Raw genomic sequence first — 12,270 nt, forward strand, 5'->3', positions numbered from 1 at the left:
AGTATACTCCGTAGTCCTGAAGACAAGGGCTCTAAAGCCAGAGGAGGAATGAATTTGCCATTCAGAGCAAGAGAATGCAACCAAAAACAGACCTTTCTTGCTCCATTTCTCCGTGTGTCCTTGACTTCAGTTTCATGGGATCACAAGTCACATTTATCTTATTTCTTCAGGTATTCATGAAGTGCACATGCATATACATGCAGAAAATTGATAATATATTTTAAAGGAAAATAAAATAGGGTGAACATATAGAATAAATTGTCTTAATACTTCGATTCAATAGATGCAAATTAGCAAAAGAATGAAGAAAATGTGATACATTTGCTTAATGGAGTATTACTCAATGGTAAAATAACAATGACATCTTGAAATTTGCAGGCAGGTGGACAGAACTAGGAAAAAGCATCCTGAGTGAGGTCAAGACTCAGGAAGACAAACATGGTATGTAATCCCTTATAAATGATTATTAGATATAAAGCAAAAGATAACCAGGCTACAATCTACAGCCCCAAAGAAGCCAGGTTAAAAAAGGAACTCTTAACAGGGACACACATAGAAAGCCCCAGGAAGGAAAGTAAAGATCTCCTGGGTAAAAAGGGAGGGGGTAGAAAGGAGGGGTTGGGAGATGAAAACATGAGGTGTCAAGAAGACCCAGTTGGGGGAGGGACAGAGTGAAATAGCAATGAAATAGATACCTTAATAAATGGAGCCATTATGACGTAAGCAAGAAACCTGGTGTTAGAGAAATTCTCAGGAATACACAAGGATGACTTATTGCTACTAAGACTCCTAGCAATAGTGGAAAGGGAGTCTGGTTCCTGTTTTATCAGATTAGTGAATACACTAATTGCCATCATAGGACATTCATCCAGTAACTGATGAAAGCAGATGTAGTGACTTGCAGCCAAGCTTTGGGCTGAGCTCCTGGATTTCAGTTGAAGAGAGGGAAGAGAGCATGATAGGAAAACCACAGAGATAGCTGACCTGAGCTAGTTGGAGCTCACAGACTATAGACCAACAGCTAAGAACTTTCATGGGACCAAACTATACCCTCTGAATATAGGTGACAGTTATGAGGCTTGATCTGTGGCAGTGGGCCTCTGGCAGTGGCACCAGGACCCATTCCATGTGCATGTTCTCACTTTTGGAATCAACTATGTTGGAAAACCTCAACCTTGATATGGGGCAGGGAGCTTGTCCTACCTTAAGTTGATATGCCAGATTGTGTTGACTCTCCAAGGAAGGCCTTACTCCCTCTGGGAGTGGTTGGAGGGGTTGATATGTCTCACAGAGACCTGAATTACAGCACTCACTTAAAGGCCCCCAAAGTGAAGACTATGTTTTCCTGACATAAAGGTTTAAATTGTATCATTAGGAGAAAAAAAAACTAGCCTGTTAAGATTCCAAACATATGACATTCTGAGAAAGACTAACCACAGAGACTAAAAGAGAGTGGTAACTATAAAGGGGATGTAGAAAGATTTGCATGCACTCAAGACATTATCCGGGATTTTTAAGAGATTTTTCATTGTAGACTATTATTTCTTTGAAGACAGGAATTCCTGGGGGTCCTGTTGACGTTGCATTTATGGGTGTTCACAAGAAAACACTGTACAAATATAGCCTTTCACCATGGAAAGACAAGAAAAAGACTAAACACAAATCGCAGCTTTAGAAACCAAGTCCATTTTCATAACCGAAAGGCAATCCTTGAAAGGAAGAAGTGTCGGGGTGATGCTGACTAGTTAGGATGTCCCTACACAAAACACACAAAGAAACAAAGCCTTCTGTTTTACTGCTGTTCTCAAAGGACCCCACGTGCAGTCAAAGTGTGTTTCCAAGCATTCTAGTGCAGACACGAGTCACACGATTTCAACCTGACCAATGAGAGAGTCCCAATTATCTATCCAATCTGATTGGCTCAGTCCTGTACATGTGACCAATCAGGTCAGAGATCAGGATGCACAGCACGATTTGCGCGTGGCTAAGAGACAGTTGGTGCTAGTCCTGGAAGGTTGAAGGCCGAGCTTTCACTTCGAGGACACCAGTGGCAGAGGCAGTACCTACACAGTGTGTTTGAAGCTGCGAATTTGGAGGAGGCGCTTCAGATCTATTCAAACAACACCTGGTACTGCCTGATTGACTGTTGTCTTCCAAGCCGTTTTTTGTCTTAATGGGACCCATATTATTCTCTCCCCTCCCCCCTTTCTCTCTTTCTCTCTTTCCCTCCCTCCCTCCCTCCCTCTCTCTCTCTCTCTCTCTCTCTCTCTTTCCTAAAAGCAACTTTGGAGTGGGGATTTGGACACCAGCCCTTATTCCTACTGGTTGACGATTGAGGATCCCAAGCCTGGATTCCGAGCTACCTAGGACTCTGTTCATCCCTCTTTTGTCTAAAGAGTCTGTGCCAGCTAAGATACCCATGTCCCAAGATCGTGGACTTCCCCAGGTTGACCGTAGTTCTCTTCTGTGTCTTCAGTGGCATGTTTTAGGTTACCTCAAAATTTACATTTTGTGCAAGGCATATCAAAAATAGCAAACTCACCTGCATTTTCAACTGATTTCTGGAAATTGATTAAATTTGTTTATCGGAGCTATAGTCATTGTAAACTGTATCTTCTTCAAATGTTTCTTTGTTACCTTTTCATGTTACATTTGTCCTTCTGTTCTTCAGTAACGAACTGAGCTTGAACATGAACACAGCCGTTTTCATGTGCTGTTGAATTTGCGGAAATATTTCAAGTATTTGTAATATGGATTTTCATGTCTAAGTACATAGACTGCCTATTTATAGTTTCTTTTGATTTTATGTTTAGATTATTTTTCTCTATTTACTTACTTATCTACAAGTGGATTACAACACACACTTATGAAAACCCAAAGTAAATTTGTGGGTGAAAGTTAGGGTATTATTTCCAACATGTGGGATCAAGGGAGAAAAGCTCAGATCACCAGGTCTTGTAGTAGGCTCCTGTAGGCTATGTGGAACATGTTGGAAAGTGTCTCTTTCTTCCTCCTTATTGAATACTTAGACAAATATTAGTGTTAATTCTTTTTGAAAGACAGGTAGAATCCATACATGAAAGCATTCATACCAGTTTTTCATTTTCTTGACATGTTGTCATTGAAAGTCTTCTGTGCAATGTATTTTGATTGTTTTCCCCTTCCCAATTTTCTTCAACACCCTCCTATCTTCCCATACCATCTAGAGTTATGGTCTTACACACTTTCTATTATTAAAAAAGAAAAGACAAATTTAAATAAGGAATTAAGACCTATAAAATGCCCCCAGTAAAGGACAATGAGCACAATAGTTTGCCACATTTCAATAGAGTCCATTTTGTGCTTGACCACAATTCCAGTACATGTATCCAACCAAGAGGAGTGGTTAAGTTACCCAGTGAGAATCCATTGGAGGAAACTGTATATTTTTTCCCATTAGGAAACAAATGCTGATGTTTTCCTGTTTGGGGATGGAACCCTGTTTTTACTTCCCATTTTCAATGCCAGAGCCCCCATCTGACTTGAACCTTTGTATGCTTGTGTGTATTGCTGCAGTCTCTTTCAGTTCATGTGTTCATCCATTTCCTTGTTTTCTTGGAATCTTCTGCTACATCTGGCCCTGAGTATCTTTCTGCCTCCTCTTCTGACTACCTCAGCTCCCTGATACTTGAGGGAAGGTTTTCACAAAGCTTTCCAATTGGGACTGAGTATTACGAGACTTTACAGTCCCTCTGCATTGCTGTAAGACTCAGGGTTAGATACATCTCTCACTAGAAAGGGCTTCACCTCTGTGTGCTGTTTGAGACATTGATCACTTTGTGTAGCAGTATGTCAACAAAACTCATCTTGTTCACTATGTTGCTGTAGCAAAATAACAGTAGCAGGTTTTCCTGTAGCCTAAGACCTTTCCACTCAGTTCTCTGCCCACATGAGCAGTGTCGGTAATGGTGTCCATTTCCTGGAGATGCCTTAAAGGCAGTCAGAAAGTGACTACTTACTGCCATTGGACTTACTCCAATATTGCTTCAGTCCATTGTGCTAATGGGTCACCATTGTCCTAGGGTTTGTAGCTGGATGATGTTGAGTATTATCTTTTTCTGCAGTAGAATGCAGAATACATTTCTGTATCATGATTGTCAGTCAGCAGGGCTGAGTCTTCTAGCAGTGGAAGCACCAGTCAACAACTCCATGTTGCCTGGTGTACATGAGTGTTGTATTCGGCAATACGGCATAACAATAGCGCTACATCATAGCAATAGACTTGGCAGTAGAGGAGAGCATTGTGGTTTTCATGGGGTCGATTTTCTGGTATGAAAAAGAATCCAATTATGTCAATGTACTTAAGTGATTTTCTTGTGACTTTTTTCAAAGAATATTGAACTATCATGCGTATTACTAATCTGCACAAGATTTTATACACTAACTTTTGATTTCTGAGAGATTATACATGTTTAGAATTTTGCTATTTCCTCCAATTTCACAATTCATGAGAGCATAGGTTTTCAAAATACTTCCAAATGAAGGATCAGAGTACCAGGATAGTCAGGGACACCATGGATACCCAGCCTATAAAATCCATTGACTGGTACTCATAGTGGCTCTATGAGATTTAGGGAGCCTGCAGAATGGGGGTCTTACCTAGATCCTGTGCATATGTTATTTCCCATATCCTTGATGTTATGTGGGATTCATAACAGTGGGAAATGTGGTCGCTAACTCTTCAGCCTACTTACGATGCCTTTTCCTACTTCTAGGCTTTGAGTTCAGCTTTGATATGATAGCATGTGCACAGTTTTAAAGAAGCATATTTGCTGTGCTTCACTGATGTCCCTGGGAGGCCTGCCTGCCCTTTCCTGAGGGGAGATGGAGGGAGGGTAAAACTGGGGGAATAGGCAGAAGGGCATGGAGCAGCGGAGAACGTGAAAAGTCAAGTCAGGGTAGAACATATGAGAGAAGAATTAAAAATTCATCTTACTGTTACAAAATAGGTAATAGTATGAGGAAACTTGAGGAATTGGAATGAGAAATGTGTTGACATTATCAACTCCTAAGTAGGCTTTTTGTTATATCTCTACATAGAGAATACAGAAACCTTGGGACATAGGCTTCATTCTTAAGGGATCAGGAAACATCACATTTGTTACACCTGCCCTCAAAGTAACATTGCTAGATCTTTACAAAGGAGAAGAATATAAAAAAGTAAATTGAATGATCATGTATAAAACCTTCAAAATTATTGAAAAAATAAAAAAATTCAAAATTCAAAACCAGTTGTAAATGTACAAACCATTTAAAATGTATGATTGATACCATAGATTTCTGAAAAAAATTTTGATCAGTTGAGTTTTCAGGAAAGCAAGTGACTAACACAGAATGATGTCTCACATTATTTAAAGACCATTTTTCATAATGGTGCCCACAAGAGTGATATCACTATATTCACCACACTGTCTCAGAGGAAAATATACAATTTGGGGACAGGAAAAATAGGTAAATTTGATGGCATAGTCTGCTAAAGGATTACATTAGTATCTGGTAATGTAAAATGTTTTTCTTAGAAATGACATTTCTTTTCTTCAGCATAGGAAAGCGTCTGTAAATTGTGCATCATAACTTTTCCTATTCCCTCTGATTTTGTTATTTCTGCAGGAATGCTGAATCTCCTTTGCTATTTGTATTATGTACATATACTAAGAGTTTTTCCAAAGTTTTTGTAATTCTATGATTTCCATTGATTAGGTTATTAAGAACTTAATAATGAATACATATTCAAAATTTCAACTAAAAACTTATTCAGAAATGGTTTGGTTTGCATAGAATTTTTAATTCATTTTATCTTCAGATATGTTTACAGAGTAAATAGAGTGTAATCTCTATGCCAAAATAAAACCCTTCTTAGTTGTCAAAAAATGTCTTCCAAATGATTTTTTAGAAGTAGCAATATTTACTGTAACAAGACCGAAGCTTGACTGTAAATTTAAACTGACTTTTCTCTTCTTTGATCATTTTTGGTAAGGTTATATCTGTTTTACTTTTTCTTTTCAATAATAAAGCATTTATGTCATTGCAGTGCTCAATCTGGTCTATTTCCTTAGATTCAGTTCTCATCTTCAGTATGTTTTCTGGGATTTCTTGAGAGTTTGGTTTGTTCTTATTTTCTGTGACCCAGAAGATCACTGTAAGGTTGTTCGCTCTGTCACACTTGTCCATGAAGAAACAGAAAGCTAAAAATTTACCCCTTGACTTACTTCTCATTGCTTTTATTCTGATTTTTTTTCAGTTGACGTTGGCATGGAAATTATCAAGAACCTTTCGAGCAAGATCAGAGAGGAAGAGGCCATGCAGCTGGCCCTGAATGCCAGCGCCTATGAAGAGGAGACCATTACAGATCACTACGTCATGCTCAATACCCTCGGCAAAGGGGCCTTTGGTGAGGTCAAGCTCGCTTGCCACCTCCTCACAAATATGAAAGTCGCAGTTAAAATCCTTGCGAATGGTGAGGGGAGTGACTTTAATAATAGGAAAGAACTCAACATCATGAAAGAGCTGGACCACCCGTACATAATAAAGCTCTTCCACATCATCGACAGCAGAGACCACACCTATATGGTGTTGGAGTTTGCTGCTCATGGTGATCTAGTCACGCACATTGAGCGGGGTGGCCCTCTTCAGCACAAACAGGCCCAACACATCTTCTGCCAGATGGCGTGTGCAGTGCACTACTGCCACGATAATGGCATTGCCCACAGGGACATCAAGCTAGACAACGTCCTGCTTGATGGCAAAGGAAACATCAAACTGTGTGACTTTGGCCTGGCCATCAGAGTCAGCCCTGGGCAGAAGTGCAAGGGATTCTGTGGCACTGTTGAATATGGTGCTCCAGAGCTATTTGGTGAAACAGAGTATGATGCAAGGGCAGCTGACATCTGGAGCATGGCAGTGGTTTTATATGTAATGGTGACAGCAAGGTTCCCATTCAAAGCAAAGACCTATCCAGACATGAAGGAGCTGATGCTGGATCCCATCTACTACATTCCTTACACACTCTGTCAAAACGTTTTGCTTGTGCACCTCATTGTGCACTTGTTCACTGTGAAGCCTGAGCAGAGGCCCATGATTTGTGACATTAGGCAGCACCAGTGGATCAAAGAGAGGGAAGAATTTTGGAAACTCCCATCATCTTCAGAGTCATTCTGTAACAAACCAAATCCCATCATTGTGGGGGCTATGTGGGAAATGGGCTACTTCCCCAAGGCTATTAGTGATAGTCTACGTGAGAAAAAATTCAATAACATCATGGCCACGTACCTAATTTTAAACCACGAGTTACCCCAGGACCACACTAAATCTGTCACTAATTCCTTACAGGCCTCTGTGGCTCTGTCATCAGCAGATCCTCTCATGTCCATTCCTCTTAAGAGGAGAGTGAGTGAGCCTGCCATTCCCACCTTAGCCTTGCTGGCTGAACATCAGGGGCAGGATGAGAAGTGTTCACGCAAGCAGGGGAGCAGAAGCCTGAGCATGCCTGCCACCTTGTGCTGCCTCCTGAAGGAGGACAACCCTCCCCAACCAGTACCCACATGTGCTCCTGAGGTTACTCCTCTCATGAGTAAAAGTTTGGCAGTAGGTAGCATGGTTTGCAATGAGTGGTCCTCAAGATGCCCATTCTCTGAGTGCATTTCTTCTGCCCAGTATTTGCCCTGTGAGAAACCCCAGGAAGTGAACACCCTGAAGAATAGCTCAGATGTTCAGAGTACACCCTCTGTAAGGAAGGAAAGGGAGACACCTCAGGGTATGAGCATCATTGAAACCCTTGGAACTCAGAGATCTTCCCTTCAGACCACATCCAAGAACAACTTAAAAGGTGTCCTTCCTGGAGATGTAAGTGCAGCCTCAGCCAGTAGTCTGTCCAAAGGCTGGAAGAGGGTTAAGAAGAGAATTGGGAATTGTGTAAGATTTCTCTGCTGCTGTTTGCCGCTGTCAAGAAAAAGCCATGTTTCTCAGAAAGAAGTGGCACCACTGGAAGGAGAGAGCAGTGCAGGTGCACACACACAGCTAAATGGTGTGCCCAAGATGCACGTCAGTGTTTATTAATCTATATGTTTTCTAAGGTCCTTTGTGACCATCACATGATAGTTAGTGTAGGAAAATTAGGAACTCTTATTTCAAAAGCAACTCTACCACCACCTTTACCCCAAATTGTTTAAGCTAAAGTAAACAGTAGTGGTTGAAAAGTAGAGGCTGTAGAGGCAGCCAAAAGTAGTGTTGGATAAAGGAAGAAAGAATTATAGATCATCAAAGGCTTTGAGGGAAGAAAACTAAAAAGACCAGGAAAGAGTACGAGAAGAGCCACCGGAAAAAAGATGATCCAGAAGGATATTAGAGTCAAGACTCTGAAGTATATATTTCAAAGTTCTTCAGACTGTGTCTTCCATATGTCATTATCATACTACATATCAAATCAATGAAGAGGGTGAGACACCGGGTTAGCAGTTTTCTTCACTGAGATAGACAAATTGCGAGCCATGCAGGAAGTCCAGATGACAGAGTGTCATGTACTCCAACAGAGAAGTCCAGCACAGGGGGTGGTAAGCCTCTTCCTACCACAGGCTTTTCCACAGACAACCACAGATAACAGGAGGTATGTACAATGGCTGACCTTCAATAACTTCCTTCTCAGAGTGCAGCCCTGTGCCACATTCCCCCAAGGATACCCTTGAATTAGAAGCCCCAATGTGCCAGTCTTTCATGACATACAACATCAATACTCATTCATCTGTCTTTCCCTTCAAGGTCAAGTCCACCGGAGATGTTTTTTCCACACTGGACAGAGGTGAATCTCCTTCTCCCCGCCCCTCCCCTCCTTTTGATGTGTTGGCAGGGTGCCTGTATCCACTTCCCTCTTTTCACTGGAGACACTCCCACTGCATGCTGCTTCAGTCTAGCTGTTGGTGAAGGGGTACTTACTGTGGGGTGCTTGTTAGAAGCACGTTTGTCTCCTAACAGGAAAGTGACAGCAAGCAAGAAGGAAATGGGTAAGACAATAGAAGATATCCTGGAATGTTGCTCCAGTTTGCAAGGTGAATCTTGCTTGATTCTCCTGGTGTAAAGTGGACAAATTACTTAGTCTGCAGTCTTCAAACAACTTTTTGATTAAATTCCACATCAGGGGTCAAAGGGTCAAATCTAGACAGAATCCTGTGACTACAGATTAGAAGCATTCAGCTAGAATCCTCTTGTGAAAGCTACATTGGAGTTGTCATGAAAACTCTCCATGCAGAACCAATGATGTAACAAAGAGTGGCCACTCAGAAGGGACTGAATACCAGGGTTTATCTGTGGGTCTCATGGCTGAAGGCAGCACTGAGCCTACTAATTTTCATCTCGTTGTATTGGAGAGGTATCTGTCATTTGATTTATCCTTGATACTGATCCACAGAAAGATAAGCATGAGGCTGCCAAAGACAACCTTTTTCAACTCCAAGGAACATGGTCATTAAACTCATGATGCAGAGGAACAAAGGTAAGGGGACACACAACAGAGTCATGGATTCAGAGTGATCTTGATATAAATTGTGGCAAGTAGCTCAACTTTCCCCTCTGCCCCTAGCTACCGGGTGAACATCATCTTACACCTGTATGGAAGAACAATCACTGCAACTGGCAAGATGCTTAGTCTGTACTGGGTTGAAGAACCATGAGAACAAGAGTGCACACAGCCTTGCAAGGACAACCAGACTAGAGTGGCAGGCCTTCTTGCTTATGTGTCTAAACCTGCTCTGCATCAGTGGGTGATTACTAAGGCAAGTACCATTTGTGATATACTTTACTGAATGCAGTGCCTGGAAAAGTGAGACTTGGATGCTGTAGCCAGGTCAGTGAAACCCAGGAGATACAACCAATGACAATCATGGACTCCAGACTCTAAAAAGGCAAATCTCAGTATGATCACTTGTGATGTTTATTTTGACAATTGTTTTTGTCTAATGATGACTTTCCATGATACTAAAGCAAGTTGCTATCTTTACCTTTGACCTGAGAGAAAAGAAGTCAGCTGAGTTTCAGACCCCCACATCCATTACTTCCCTCCTTTACTGCCTCTCTGTTGGATGGAGCAAGGGCAGGGTCCATGATTACCAGCTACTTGAAGGAGGAACTTCACACTCTTCATCCCAAAGCTGTCCACAGGTGTCCTCCTCACAGAGCACAAAGCTGAGTCCTTAGATGCTCTTCTGGACATAAGATATTTGTTTGGCACAATGTTTAAAGTACACCCACTGGACGCTTGACACAGCCATGATGAACAGTCTGGTAAAGGTGGGTCCCATGGAGTTCCAGAAGTCAACTCTGGTTGTCTTATTGGTTCCCCTTTCTCTCCTCTTATCTGCAGGTTCTTTGGGACACGATCTTTTGTGGAAGCTCATTTTCACCAAGTATGTATCCTGTCTAATGTTGACAAGAGGAAGTGAGATGAGGTGCAGGAAGCAGAGTGCCTATGCTTAGACATGTTGGTGGGAAAATGCTTTTCTTCCTTTGTTCCCAGAGCCTGATGCCTGAAAGTTGCAGGGCTGCCATGAGAAATCATTCCCTGCCTTCTGATGTCCCTGATGAAACCCTAATAATGTTTGCCAAGGGAAGGTCACCTTGAATAACAATGAGCATTATACCTGCCTCTATAGTCCCTGAATTTCATAAAGTAAACCTGACATTATCTACCAAGACCAGAGGTCTTGTGCTTGTGGACATGGAACTCTCAGCCAGTTTCCTCACTGATCTACAATATTCCTTCTCTTATAGGAGCTGGGCCACATCCTGAATCGTGACCCAGAGGATTCCTAACCTGAGGACTTGCACATTCAGCCCTGCTGTCAGTGATGAAAAAGATCATCTCCGAGTTCGGGAAAGCTCAGAAGTTCTACACAGCTTCAGGAGGACATCCTGTACAGAGCATTGGGATGGCTCATGTTCCAGCATCCAGCTACAGGACCTGCTCCAGTTGTCATCAAGATCTGAGGATAACAGAAGGATCCCCTGTGAAAGCCTTCCATGTATGTTGCCTTTAAATATTCAGCATACATTCATGTTGTGTGTTTTTGGATAGTGTAAAAATGTCACCTATTTCTCTCTTTCCTCAGAAATGACCCTGGCAAACTACCTGAGCAGAGAAAGAAAGGGCCACTGCAGAGCGTTGGGACACAAGAGTGCATGTCTGCACAGCCTCTAGACTGGAGTTCCCGAAAAGGGCAGTGTCCTTGGACCTTCTCTCTCAGGCCACCAATCACAGGATGATGGTGCACTTGACGTCAGTCACTTAGACTGTTTCCTACTGGTATTGGATAGAGACAACACACAAACAAACAAATATCAAAGTACCAAAGTAAATTTCCTGCTGAATTTACACCAATTGGCAAATAGAACATGTATTTTTCTGAGAGGAATTCAAAGGACTCTAAACTCTCAGAGACCCCTGTTTCTCCACTCTTGTCACTGTTGTTTAGCTGACAGATCTTTTCTTAGATAGACTTGAAGCATGGCAATCTGCTACCCAAACACTAAACGTGACATCCAACTGGGTCTAATCCCAAAAGTGATGGCAGAGGACAGGAGCGACTCCTCCAGAACCTGCACTGCTGGTTCCAGCCCTTCACACAAAGTCTCAGAGATCACAGAGGAGAACAGGGAAGAAACAGAGATGGAAACATGGATTCACACACAAATCCCAGCAAGAGACCCACCTACATCGCATCAGCTGATTTTGGCAGGAGCAGCATTAGAAATGAAGGCAGAGAAAATGATCTGTCCACAAAAGTCTGCAAGGATGCAAAGATAAACAATAAGGATCCCATTAGAAAAATGAACACACATTCAGCTATTACAACTGACCCCAATGCAAACTACAAAATTCATGCAAGAGATGCAGAAGAGATCTACATAAGTTTCAGCCTCTTAAGGAAGTAGAGAAAGACAACACAGAAGATGAACTCTGGCCACACGAGCTTTAATGCCATTAGCCAAGAAAACACAAAAGCTCAAGCATGGCTAGGGGAAGCTGTATCGTAGGACATCTAGAGAAAGCCTGGACACAGTTGTCACACCCCAGCAGACAACAAATACCTGTTCTAAGACAAGATGGTTCAGTGCTATGCAACAGGAAGGAGTGTACAGGCTGACAACCAGATGTGTTCTGCTCCCCACTCTTCCACCCTCAACGTTACTGCATGAAGATATGGTAAAGAAGCAGAATGAAGACTCTCCAAAGCTGCGGATTCA

General features: G+C 42.0%; 1 protein-coding gene across 2 annotated transcripts; it reads left to right on the forward strand.

The window, feature by feature from the left end:
• Positions 1–6,285: 6,285 nt before the first annotated feature.
• Positions 6,286–9,908, forward strand: LOC148120114 (sperm motility kinase X-like). 2 transcript variants are annotated; one of them, XM_087895871.1, is made up of 4 exons: positions 6,286–8,641; positions 8,794–8,833; positions 9,440–9,523; positions 9,611–9,908. In XM_087895871.1, exon 1 carries the CDS (start codon positions 6,292–6,294, stop codon positions 8,092–8,094), a length of 1,803 nt encoding a protein of 600 aa, XP_087751997.1. In that variant the 5' UTR covers positions 6,286–6,291; the 3' UTR covers positions 8,095–8,641; positions 8,794–8,833; positions 9,440–9,523; positions 9,611–9,908. The 2 variants fall into 2 exon arrangements, with proteins under 2 accessions (XP_087751997.1, XP_087751998.1); XM_087895872.1 differs by lacking the exon at positions 9,440–9,523.
• The last annotated feature ends 2,362 nt before the right edge of the window (positions 9,909–12,270 follow it).

This window comes from Myodes glareolus, chromosome 12 (genome assembly GCF_982192425.1).
Source record: "Myodes glareolus chromosome 12, mMyoGla1.1, whole genome shotgun sequence".
Classification (NCBI taxonomy): Eukaryota; Metazoa; Chordata; class Mammalia; order Rodentia; family Cricetidae; genus Myodes; species Myodes glareolus.

Coding starts and splice junctions, on each gene's coding strand:
- LOC148120114 (XM_087895871.1), top strand. CDS start 6,292: ATGGAAATTATCAAGAACCTTTCGAGCAAGATCAGAGAGGAAGAGGCC.